The sequence below is a fragment of the Anomaloglossus baeobatrachus genome, chromosome 9, assembly GCF_048569485.1.
Source record: "Anomaloglossus baeobatrachus isolate aAnoBae1 chromosome 9, aAnoBae1.hap1, whole genome shotgun sequence".
NCBI classification, from domain to species: Eukaryota; Metazoa; Chordata; class Amphibia; order Anura; family Aromobatidae; genus Anomaloglossus; species Anomaloglossus baeobatrachus.
Window position 1 is genome coordinate 90,975,313 of NC_134361.1, and position 13,815 is coordinate 90,989,127.

Genomic DNA, 13,815 nt, shown 5'->3' on the forward strand with positions numbered 1-13,815 from the left:
CAACAAGAAGGCACTCATGTGTCTTGCGCAGCCATGCGCACCAAGTCCACGCTGTGTTTGTGGCATAGAGGTGCTAACCGTTCTTTCTTCCTCTGTCATCTCCCCCCAACCTCTTTCAACTGAAATTTGACCAAGGTCCCCCTCATCTGCTGAGTCTTCCATGTCCATGGACAGTTCGTCCTCCATATCTTCATGTCCTCCTGCACCTTCCTCAACATCTCACCTGCTACCATGCGCCCTTGTTGATCCCTGTCCCCCATGGTCCCATGCCTGCCGCGTTGGTGATGATGAACGTCTGGACCTTGGTGATGTTGTTGTGTCTTGCGCATATGAATCCTCCTGTAGTTCCTCCCCTTCCTGTTGTCCCACCCCCTGACTACGAATAGTGTTTAGCGTGTGCTCCAGCATGTAAATGACTGTAATCGTCATGCTGATAATGGCATTGTCAGCGCTAAACATATTCGTCGCCATGTCGAAACTGTGCAGAAGGGTGCATAGGTCCTTGATCTGAGATCACTCCATCAGGGTGATCTGCCCCACTTCTGCATCTCGTTGGCCCAGGCTATACATCATGACGTATTGCACCAGGGCTCGCCGGTGCTGCCACAGTCGCTGTAACATGTGGAGAGTTGAATTCCAGCGTGTCGCCACATCGCATTTCAGGCGATGAACCGGCAGGCCGAAAGACTTCTGGAGCGATGCAAGTCGCTCAGGTGCGGCGGTTGAACGGCGGAAGTGAGCACTGCAGACAGTTTCCGTGCCCTGGTCAGAAGGCCATCTAGGCCGGGATAGTGTGTTAAAAATTGCTGGACAACAAGGTTAAACACGTGAGCCATACAAGGCACGTGTGTCACCTTGCCCAGGCGAAGGGCCGCACCCAGGTTTGCAGCATTGTCGCACACGGCCTTACCAGGCTGCAGGTTGAGTGGAGACAACCATTTATCAAAATCAGTCTCCAGAGCTGCCCACAACTCAGTCGCTGTGTGACTCCTATTTCAAAGACATGTCAAGCTAAAGACCGCCTGATGCCGTTGCGCTCTGCTACCAGCATAGTAATGAGGGGTGCGTGATTCCTTCTGCGCAGTGAGAACGCTGGTGGCCTGACCAGGCAGGCTTGGGGCGGAGGTGGAGGACCCAGATGAGGTGGAGGATGCAGAAGCAGTGGCGGAACTTGGACAGACAGAGGATTGACACACAAGTCGTGGGGACGGCAAGACTTGTGCAGCAGACCCTTCACCATCTATCACCATAGTTACCCAGTGGCCAGTCAGCGACATGTAACGTCCCTGTCCATGCTTACTGGTCCAAGTATCGGTGGTGAAATGCACCCGTTCACACACAGAGTTTCTCAAGGAAGCGGTGATGTTGTGTGCGACATGCTGGTGTAGCGCGGGCACACCTTTCTTAGAGAAGTAGTGGCGACTAGGCATCTGGTACTGGGGCACAGCGACAGACATAAGGTCTCTAAAATCCTGTGTGTCCACTAGGCGGAAAGGCAGCATTTCTGTAGTCAACAGCTTACAGAGGGATAGAGTCAACCTCTTCGCTTTGTCATGGGTCGCAGGAAGTGGCCTTTTATTTGACCACATCTGAGGGACAGAGATCTGGCTGCTGTGTGTAGACGGTGTTGAGTCGGGTGTCCCTGGAAAAATGCAGCTTTGTGAGGAAAGTGCAGGCGGAGACATGATGTTGCCTTCATCCAAAGTTGGTGCTATCGATGTCTGAGAGAGCTGTACACACTCACTTGTTTCCCCTTCCAAACCAACTGACGACCTACCAAGCAAACTGCCTGTTGCGGTTACAGTGGTGGAAGTTGTGGGTGGAAAAACAGGTGTGACAGCTGTCCCCACAGTCCTAGAAGATGACGAGCGCGCGGATGCACTGGAAGGGGCAGGCGGTGGATGGTTCGCTCCGCTAGGCCGCATTGCAGCACGGTGAGCTTCCCATCGGGCCATATGATATTTATTCATGTGACGATTCATGGAAGAAGTTGTCAAACTGCTGAGGTTTTGACCTCTACTAAGAGAACCATGACAAATTTTACAGATCACATAATTTGGGCGATCTTTTTCTATGTCAAAAAAGGACCTGGCTAGGCAAGGCTTAGAGGCCATGCGACCTGTTGATCCACCCCGAATAATGCTCAGAGGCAGAGTGGTGGCTGAGGATGCAGTTGTAGACGTGCTACCAGTGCTCCGACTGTGTCCAGGAAGGCGCCAGGTTACTTCGACGTCGGTTGCATCCTCCTCCACCGCCTCTGTTGACCTCCTCGAGTGTCTGACTGTGGGTTGACAGTAGGTGTGATCTAGAACTTAATCATCAATTGTTGTGTTTGCACTCCCCTACCCCTCAGACCGAGTTTCTTCTTGCCCTGACCGAATATTTAAGTTGTCATCCCAATCGGGTATCTGCGTCTCATCTTCATCAGTATGTTCCTCATTGCCTATAACCACAGTTGTTGGAAAGGCAGCATTTTGGTAGCCAACAGTTTGCATATGATGAAAGTCAACCTCCAAGCCATTTCATGCCCTTCTAAAAGCATGTAAAACACAGCGAGGGGACTCCAACCACAGTCTCCCTCGTTGCCACTAACTGGGCCACACACACCCCACTTGACTGGCATCGGTTGAGCCCCCTTTTGAAAAAGAAAAAGATGCTTTGCATGAAGCACTCTCAAAAATACGCGTGCCTTTCCCGTCCCCTGGCTGACCCAGGGGAAGAAAAGTCCTCTGAGAGCCATGACTTGTTCATCTTGGTTCTTTTAGAGACACAGCGAGGGGACTCCAACCACAGTCTCCCTCGTTGCCACTAACTGGGCCACACACACCCCACTTGACTGGCATCGGTTGACCCCCCCTTTTGACAAAGAAAAAGATGCTTTGCATGAAGCACTCTCAAAAATACGCGTGCCTTTCCCGTCCCCTGGCTGACCCAGGGGAAGAAAAGTCCTCTGAGAGCCATGACTTGTTCATCTTGGTTCTTTTAGAGACACAGCGAGGGGACTCCAACCACAGTCTCCCTCGTTGCCACTAACTGGGCCACACACACCCCACTTGACTGGCATCGGTTGACCCCCCCTTTTGACAAAGAAAAAGATGCTTTGCATGAAGCACTCTCAAAAATACGCGTGCCTTTCCCGTCCCCTGGCTGACCCAGGGGAAGAAAAGTCCTCTGAGAGCCATGACTTGTTCATCTTGGTTCTTTTAGAGACACAGCGAGGGGACTCCAACCACAGTCTCCCTCGTTGCCACTAACTGGGCCACACACACCCCACTTGACTGGCATCGGTTGACCCCCCCTTTTGACAAAGAAAAAGATGCTTTGCATGAAGCACTCTCAAAAATACGCGTGCCTTTCCCGTCCCCTGGCTGACCCAGGGGAAGAAAAGTCCTCTGAGAGCCATGACTTGTTCATCTTGGTTCTTTTAGAGACACAGCGAGGGGACTCCAACCACAGTCTCCCTCGTTGCCACTAACTGGGCCACACACACCCCACTTGACTGGCATCGGTTGAGCCCCCTTTTGAAAAAGAAAAAGATGCTTTGCATGAAGCACTCTCAAAAATACGCGTGCCTTTCCCGTCCCCTGGCTGACCCAGGGGAAGAAAAGTCCTCTGAGAGCCATGACTTGTTCATCTTGGTTCTTTTAGAGACACAGCGAGGGGACTCCAACCACAGTCTCCCTCGTTGCCACTAACTGGGCCACACACACCCCACTTGACTGGCATCGGTTGAGCCCCCCTTTTGACAAAGAAAAAGATGCTTTGCATGAAGCACTCTCAAAAATACGCGTGCCTTTCGCCTCCCCTGGCTGACCCAGGGGAAGAAAAGTCCTCTGAGAGCCAGGTCCACATTGTCAGTGGACAGACACGTGTGCTTATCTGCCAGCAGACCCCCAGCAGCACTGAAGACAGGTTCCGAGAGAACGCTGGCTGCAGGACACGACAAGATCCTCAAGGCGTACGTGGCGAGCTCAGGCAATTTATCCAGATTGGAAGCCTAAAATGAGCAGGGCTCAAGTTGCACAATAATGGAATCGATGTTTCTTTGCATATACTCATATATCTGTGTGTCTCCCTCTTTTTCCTTGTCCAGCTGTTTTGTTTTCACATGAGTATATGTCCTTGTCACTTTCCCATGTGTTTGTGTTATGTTGTGAGTTGTTTGTCACCTTTTGGACACCTTTCAGGGTGTTTTCTAGGTGTTTTACTGTGTTTGTGATTGCCTGCCATTGTTTCCTATGGGCTCGAGTTCGGTTCGTCGAACGTTCGACGAGCCGAACTCGAGCCAGACCCCCCGTTCGGCGAACCGCCTCGAGCCGAACCGGGACCGGTTCGCTCATCTCTACTGCTGAGCTAAAAATGCCAAATATTAGAGGTCTCACAGCAAGGGTAAATGTATATATCACCGATTCCCGCTAATGGAATACCTCGGTTCCCTTAACGATAGCACTCCAATAATTCTATGCAATAATAATTACGCTGCCACCACCCAGCTTTTCGGGTTAGCTGGGGACTCATTTCAGATAGCATAAGGCACTTCGGGTTTTTTGGATTCGTATATAAAGCATGAGGAAAGAAACTATTAAATTTTATATATTTAATCCGAAAATAGGCAGTGTTTAAACAAAATATACAAGAATTTACAAAAGGGAACAATACAAATACAGTATAGACAGTTACATAAAAATAAAAGGTATAAACGTGAAACTTACTAAACTCGTGCCATAGATGTGACGTCTGAATTTAGGGAGGGAGGGACTCCAAGAGAAGAAGATGGTAGAATCGGCCAGCATCACCACTTACTGATGCCCTCCAGTACTGACTCCCCCATCAAGGAGCTAGTCGCTTTTATGCCCTTAGGTATCCCCCTCTCTGTCACCTCATTTTACAGTCTCTTGTGGGCTGTGCCGAGATTGTCACAAAGTTCTTTAATTCTAGCTTTTAAAATATCTTTGCCCCTGGGCCACACAGTTGAAAGATAGTAGCGTCATATATTATATCTCGATTTTACATTTACATAGATACCAAACACAACGCATCTAGCATTATTTTATGGCATCTCACTTGGCCAATACCAGTAAAATGACATGCACGTATTCTCAAGAACTCTGCTGGTTCAGAAAACCCTAAACTTACCTTATTTTTCTCTTCAGTTGTTACTTGAACTGTTTCAATAAATGGCCTTGTCTCAATGTAATTTCTGTCAACTCCATCAGATGATATAGGAATCCTTTTTGTTCTAGCACCCTCTTTACATCTAACAAATAAAACAATAATGGACTATAAGCTTTATTGCGGCCATAACTGATATAAATGGGGTAATATATAATTAAAATGCTAAATGAATGGTCCATCTTACACCTTTATGATTGCTCTCTGTAAAGAATAAACAAAATAATTGCTTGGTAACATCCTCTATTTTATTTTTATTAGCTTATTAGCCTTTAAAAGAAATCATATCTACAAGATGAGTATTTTGTTTCTTCTACTGAAATCAATCTTTTTTCAATTGGCTGACATTGTACCAAATTTTATTTTATTTTTTTTAATTTTTATGTTGAATGGTCTAAAGGTTTCACATTTGTTTTTGGCTTAGATCTTTTAATGATGACTTCTACAGTCAGTTACTTAGTTTCTTAAGGAAGTGTCCCTCCTCCCAGCAAGTGTATGATCATCTATAAATGTCCGACAGACTATAGCCTTCTTTTCATATAGTTATCATGTCTTGACTTTGATTGCTTTTCCTGGGAAAAGGAAAACATCAGATGCATGAGACAGCTACTCATCTAGTCTTTGATAATTTCATTAGGCTTTGTAACAATCTGCGTGCTCTTCAGTAGAATCAAAATCGGAAAAGACCTTATAAATGGTCCGACCTGGTAAGTAGAAGTCAGGGATTTAAGAGGAAGCAAGCTAAATCAGTATTTGGTTGTTAAGAACAATGGGCTCAATCTGAATGTCCTCCTGGGTCTGGAAAGAGACAGAGAGAAGAAAAGGAAACCGGGCAAGAGCAGGAAATAAAGCCATGCGTCATATCACTTAGAAGTCCTAGTAGGATTTCTGTGAGCAAAAGATAAGGCTGTTGTAACCACAATCATAACCTTACCCTTACTATACAAATGTCACAAACGCTCGCCTTGTGTCCTTATGTGTAGAAAGTTTGTAAAGATTGTTTTGATACCAATGGTATACAGGAACAACAATTACAGTAAATGTAATAATGGAACTTCCGCAAGATATCATTTATAAACATGCAATCAAAGGAATTATCCAGAATGAAAAAAATATTTCCATGTGTTCTATTAGGGACAAGTGAAAAGGTTTTGGTATTGTGTTAGCCAGTTGAAAAATTATTGAATGTTCTCAGTGAGAGGAACAAAACTATAATCTTGTGATACCTTTTAATGGCTAACTAAAATAAAAAAAAGTGATGTTACAAAGCAAGCTTTCGAGACATCTCAGGTCTCTTCATCAGGCATGGTATGAAAAAAATATCTGAAGAAACACAAATATATGCACAAAGAGAGCAGAGCTCAGTGTTTGTTTATTTAAATGTCTTTTATTTTGCCATCCCTCTGCTCTCTTTGTGTATATATTTGTGATTCTTCAGATATTTTGTCATACCATGCCTGATGAAGAGACCTGAGATGTCTTGAAATCTTGCTTTGTAACATCACTTTATTTTATTTTAGTTAGCCATTAAAAGGTATCACAAGATTATAATTTTGTTCCTCTCACTGAGGACATTCAATAATTCTATTAGGGAATTTTGAATGAATATAGGGGGTCCTTTCTTTAGGGTCCCCACTTCTTGCATAGAGTATTGAAACAATGTTCTAAAAAGCATCTCTCACTCTGGAAGACCTGTCCTGTCCTGCATTATACAGATAACCTACTGATATGAATGATCACACTATATATATATATATATATATATGTATATATATATATATATATATATATATATATATATATATATATATAAATAGCATCCCTCCCTCTGGACAACCTGTCCTATCCTGCATTATACAGATAACCTACTGATCTGAATGATCACAGTATATATAGAATCTCTCACTCTGGAGGGCCTGTCTTGCATTATACAGATAAACTACTGATATGAATGATCACAGTATACAGTGTGTCCACCCATATCCTGTCCACCGCCATTAACTTGAGAACGGTGGCAGCTATAGGCATAGAAGTGGCGTCTAGGTATCATAAAGTAGCCATGCGCTATGCAATGAAACCACCTATAGCGCCACCTGGTGGAAAACAACGAGTTAGCATTTTTATCTCGAAAATGAACGAGATAGAGAAAAAAAGTGAATTAAAAAATTGTAGGGCATCATCAATTCAATACAAATCGACACCTTGCATACAGAAATGCTATGATATGAAACCCATGACCCCCCCAAAACATTGACTGCTGGTCACGCATATGGTGCTCATTTATCTTTGAAGCTCAAAGTGGCCACCGTCAGCTGCAATGCACATCTGGACTCTGGACAGGATTCTGTATCTTGCTGCACGTTGTGCAATATGGTAGGTGACATGTTTGCACAAGCATCTGTGATACGTCGTCGTAGGTCCTGCAATGTTGGTGGAGGGGTCGCATACACCTGCTGTTTGATGTGACCTCACAGAAAGAAGTCCAATGGGGTCAGGTCAGGTGAGCGTGGAGGCCACTCCATGCAGCCACCATACCCAATGACTTGTAGGAAGGTCTCCATGAGGTATCGCTTCACGTCCGCAGCCTTGTGAGTGTTACATGTTCTAATCATAGCATTTCTGTATGCAAGGTGTCGATTCATATTGAATTGATGATGCCCTACAACTTTGTAATTCACTTTTTTTTCTCTCTCGTTCCGTTTTCGCGATAAAAATGCTAACTCCGTTGTGTTCCACCAGGTATTGCTATAGGTGGTTTCATTGCATAGCGCATGGATACTTTACTATACCAAGACACCACTTCTATGCCTATAGCTGCCGCCGTTCTCAAGTTAATGGTGGTGGACAGAATATGGGTGGACACACTGTATATAGCATCTCTCACTCTGGTGGACCTGACTTGTCCTGCATTATACAGATAGACTACTGGTATGAGTGATCACAGTATATATAGTAGCGCTCCAGGTAAATTAAACACTATCTGGTTTCCCCAGAATGTAAAGCTTATTATTTTTGGTCCCAAAAGGCAGATATTTTGTGATCAGTTTGTTGTACAACAAACCTTATGATAGGAAAATAAAGTTGATCTCCAGCTCTGTATTTAATGTATATTTTGCACAGTAGGTTCATTGAAGATGTGCAGATCATGACCTTCTTGTTGTAAAACAAAGACTAATAGTTCATTCCACTATGTTCACATTGCATATAATCAAGTTTGGTAAAAATGTTTTTCCCATGGGTTTTTTGATTGCAGGCAGCATGAAAAAAGGAAATGAGGGGAAACGATTTTTGTTTGTACAAAGATATTTAGCGTCATGTATCCAGTCTGGAATTTCTTTCTAATATCCACCTTTTTTATGGAATATCTTTAAAAGCTCTTTAGGGATACATTGCTTACCTTCTGCTTGTCTTCGGACACGGCTGCCATTCCCAGGTGATTGTGGGAGGAGGATTTCCATATACAGTGCACTGGAAGCGCTGAGACCCTCCAAGTAGGACCGGTTCCACCATGTAGAAGTCTGTCTCCTTCTCATAGATAGACGGCTTAACTACAAAACAAAGTAATGAGATGGCAGGGTCATTTACGTATAAAACAATAATTGTGTATATCTGAGCCTTCATAAAATGTACAATTAAAGCTTTTAAACCCATTTAAACCATCTGTTTGTTTTTCCTTTTTTTTCTACTTTTACATAACTCAACAATTAATAATTAAATAATTTAAAAACGTTTTTTTTTAATTATTATTAGTGAATTATTTATTTAAGAATAATAATAATCATTTTATAATAATAGTAATAATAATAATAATAATAATAATAATAATAATGAAACACATTTTTTAAAATGATCTAATCATTATTATTAGCTTTTCATTTTTTTATTACTAAATTATTAATTCATTATTTTGCATTATTTTTAAATAATACTAATACTACTACTACTACTACTACTACTACTACTACTAATAATAATAATAATAATAATAATAATAATAATAATAATAATAATTCAACAATATAAAAGTTTTCTTTCCACAGACTTTCTGTTGTATACAATCACATAGAAAAATTGTTTTGGCAAATAAAAACAAAAAACATTAAAAGAAACCGTAACATTAAATGATGCAAAAGTTGACCATACATAGTCTATTATGTAAATAATAATACTAATAATAATAATAATAATAATAATAATAATTCAACAATATAAAAGTTTTCTTTCCACAGACTTTCTGTTGTATACAATCACATAGAAAAAATTGTTTTGGCAAACAAAAACAAAAAACATTAAAAGAAACCGTAACATTAAATGATGCAAAAGTTGACCATACATAGTCTATTATGTAAATAATACTAATACTACTACTAATACTACTACTACTACTACTACTAATAATAATAATAATAATAATAATAATTCAACAATATAAAAGTTTTCTTTCCACAGACTTTCTGTTGTATACAATCAAATAGAAAAAATTGTTTTGGCAAATAAAAGCAAAAAACATTAAAAGAAACTGTAACATTAAATGATGCAAAAGTTGACCATACAGTCTATTAAGTCCAAAAGTTTCAATTCCCACAGTTCAACCTGAACTCTGAACCAGCATAGTTTGGTTTTTACTACATTTGGCCCTGAAAATTCTATAAATAGCTTGTTCCAGAAGGAAAGTGTTATGTCACTTGGTGTTCTGCCCTTAAATCTCACGTAACATTTTTCCTAAAGCTGGCGAAGGAATGTATACTGCCAGATTCCATATTTTCTGACTACATGTATTCCCGTATAAGAGTATCTTGACAGCCAGTATTGATAGGTCTCTAGCCCCTCTACAGTTGATCTGTATAGTCTAGTCCTCAAGTTATCAGAAAAGTGGTAATGATACTAATGTACAGTATTGGGGAGCTTCCCACATTTCCATCTGCAATGTCATGGAGAAGATAAACTGAAGTTCTGAGTAAAGCAGCAAGTGAAGCAATTATTACTCTCATGATTTATGGGCTATTAACACTTCTGTTTATTTAATAGTTTCTACGTGCCATTAACTTTGGAGTAAATTCTTCCACCCCACTGCCGATGATATAGTGCTTATTTCATCAACTGGGTCACACATGGTGTTCCAGGAAGTCGTCGGAGAACTACTTGTACCACACAGGGTCTGAATAAAGTACTTATGTAGACCACACAAAAAAAATCACGGTACACTCCATCATTGGGGCACAATACTGTCCTGTGTTGACCACCCTAATACAGGAAAAAATACATAAAGTTGACTAATTGAGGCCATAATCAGATGGACAGGGTGGGACATGCCATAATTCAATCTGGTTTATGATTCAAGCAATTGTTATATCTAGATATAATTATATAAATTCATTAACCCCAATTACTCGAGTCTCTGTACACGTAATTATCAACACATTACAGGCCAAGTCAAAACATATAAGAAATTAATGTTTTTTCTTAGGAACATCCTGTACGTAGCACAAAAGGTAATTTAGGGTTGGGGACACTCCAGGCATTCTGAATTGTAGTAAATTACCATAAACCGAAAAAAATATTCTACAATGTCGCTGACCTTGTTAATTGTAAGAGGAATACACCCACTCCAATGGGGGAAATCCTGTAATAATATATCATACTCAAGTCTAAGTCCATAAATGGGGCTGTGAGGAGGAAGAAGGAGCTCGGGGATTAATGTTTTGGCAACAAGTTCAGGAATAAGCAGAAGTTGAGGTAGGACCTGAAGCCAGCTGATGGTTATCAGGGGGAAAGGCTTCCGATTAACATGCTACTTAAAGCTATTAAGAAAACAACACAATTCAATGAAGACGTTTGTGCAGGAAGTTTAAGTTTTTACTCATTGTCTTAAATGACTAAGCTATGTGATACCACAGGAATAATAAATTAAATGTTAATGTGGCACATTTGCTGGATCTTCTTTGGAATTCTATCCGTCTAGAGGTTTATCAAAGTAAATGAAAAGTAGTATTGGTTATAGGCTGTATCTTAACCTTTGATACCAAGAAAATAAATCACTCGTACCATTCTGTATGGGGTCACATTGATCCCATGGTACCAGACAAGGGTTAATAACAGCCGTGAACGGGCAATCTGTAGCATTGATTGATGGAAAATGAAGGTGGCCAACATTGAGAGTGGAATCTATGCTGAATCTATGCCCCTGCTACTATAGACACACATGCAGTATATTAACTCTTTGGTACTGTCTTCTCATTCTTCTTTTTTTGATGTTACTATGCCATATGTATTCCTTTTTTGAGTACAAATAGGTCAAGCATAAATACATATATACTACATAATATATGTATACTACATATGTATACTATACAGGAACTCTTGTAATTTATAATTCAAACTTTTTTGAATTCTGAAAAAAATATTCTCCAAGGTAGCATTCCAATATAAATATCCAATATATTATAGTCTCTTATATATTCATATTAGCTTCAAACAACAATTACTGCAGTGTAAGGACCAACGCATTTCAATTAGCTTGCATTAATCATGGTAAGGCATCCTAAGCACGACAAAAACGCTAGAATGCCTTAATCATGGTGCATCCTAGACAAAACGCTAGAATGCCTTAATCATGGTGCATCCTAGGCAAACGCTAGAATGCCTTAATCATGGTGCATCCTAGACAAAACGCTAAAATGCCTTAATCATGCTAAGGCATCCTAAGCAAAACGCTAGAATGCTTTAATCATGGTAAGGCATCCTAGACAAAACGCTAGAATGCCTTAATCATGGTAAGGCATCCTAGGCAAAACCCTAGAATGCCTTAATCATGGTAAGGCATGCTAGGCAAAACGCTAGAATGCCTTAATCATGGTAAGGCATCCTAGATAAAACGCTAGAATGCCTTAATTATGGTAAGGCATCCTAGGGAAAACGCTAGAATGCCTTAATCATGGTAAGGCATCCTAGACAAAACGCTAGAATGCCTTAATCATGGTAAGGCATCCTAGGCAAAATGCTAGAATGCCTTAATCATGGTAAGGCATCCTAGGCAAAACGCGTTGGTTGTTACACTTCGGTAATTTTTGTCTGGAGCCAATATGATTATACAAGACTATAATAAATTGGACATTTATATTGGAAAGATACCCTGGAGAATCTTTTTTTCATTATTTGCTGGTTTGAAGCCTAAGCTGTACAGCTCCGGGCGTTTCCTCTCTGCACGGTGAGGGTGACACAAAGATTGGTGAGCTGTAATCCCTATTCCCTCTACTTTGTTTTCTGCTTATTTGAATTCTGGGACAATCAGACATTAATTATTTCAAGAATATGGCATTTTTTATTATTTGTTTTGCTTTGTTACTAATCACTAATACCCAATAACTGGAAATAAAATAAGAATTGCCCACTTTAGACTATCCTTTTTCGTTGAAAACATAACCCTATGAGAAACCGATCAAAGGTTATCTTGTTGGCGGACCGGCTATTTATTGAAAATTCCCAAATAGGGTATTTGAAAATATATTTTCTCAACCAGACACCTCTTAAAGTTTGTCTGAATAAAAAAATTGTTTCTGGGCTGAAAAAGAGACCTGGGGCTGTTAAATTCACAGGCATTTTCTCATGTACATTACTAAGAATCCAAAATGTGCCTCTTCCCAGACCTTGGACTGACCCTAATCTTTAACATGTGCCAAATCTGGGACTGAATGCTAGGTGGAATTGATCTTTTAGCTTTGACCCTAGCATATTTGCTGCTCGTTCCAAATAGTTGGAAGCTAAAAATGGTAGAAAAGTGAGAAATCTGGCTTTCTCCGCCATTCCATTCTACGAAGAGAAGATGGTATTGCAGTGGAATGCATTAATAAACATTTCTTGTTTGGATTACGTCAAGTTCATTCCACTCTCAAGCCTGAACTGCCCTTTAACCCGTACAATACTGTAGCGGCCTGTAATGCATTACTATTTATATGCATGTAACACTTCTTAAATTGTCTTGTTTGCTGTACATACAACAAATACATCATAAAATGCGTCAACTTCAGCTAGCAAAGTGAGATAGATGATTAAAAAAAGAACGTCTCTCAAAGAAATTAAACCTATGGATATATTACTCCAATGTTGGTATTCCTTCATTTCATATATACTTCTAAATTGAACTGTTGTCGGAACAAGTACTATAAAAAAGGTTTGTCTAAATCTTTGTCTCTTGTATTTAGCAGCTTTTATTTTATAATATTATATTTTACAGATTGAATATCAGTGCAAACATATACCAGATTTGTTTCAAACATAAACGAGACCCAAAATCCAAAAGATGTTGCCTGGGAGAAAAACCTTTTCAATGAAAGGTTCACTAGTTTAAATCTAGCCTAAAGCTTTGCCTAATCTGTGTGATAGTGCTAAGTGCATTATCTGTTCATTGATCAGTCAGATAAACCTAGAAAACTCAGAGAGTCTGGATAAGAAGAAATTAGGAAGAAACGTCTTGTGGATGGTGTTATAATAAAGAGCACAAAAGAGTTTTATAACTTTGTTCAGCTACTTGTCAACAACCATATTGGTCTCATCTATAGGGCCATATATGGTATTAAACCAAGATTTATTAAGAAACTGAAACCTGTGTGCCCATACGTGGAAGGATCTCTCATGATCAGAAGG

General features: G+C 40.5%; 1 protein-coding gene across 1 annotated transcript in view; it reads right to left on the minus strand.

Moving 5' to 3' along the window:
- LOC142251251 (vascular endothelial growth factor receptor kdr-like) overlaps positions 1 to 13,815 on the minus strand; it is a 337,728-nt gene that overhangs the window by 111,713 nt on the left and 212,200 nt on the right. Inside the window, exons 10-11 of the mRNA XM_075323879.1 lie at positions 8,570 to 8,720; positions 5,137 to 5,257 (exon numbers count right to left, since the gene is read on the minus strand). Of these exons, the coding sequence (XP_075179994.1) occupies positions 5,137 to 5,257; positions 8,570 to 8,720 (272 nt within the window). The remainder of the gene's footprint in view (positions 1 to 5,136; positions 5,258 to 8,569; positions 8,721 to 13,815) is intronic.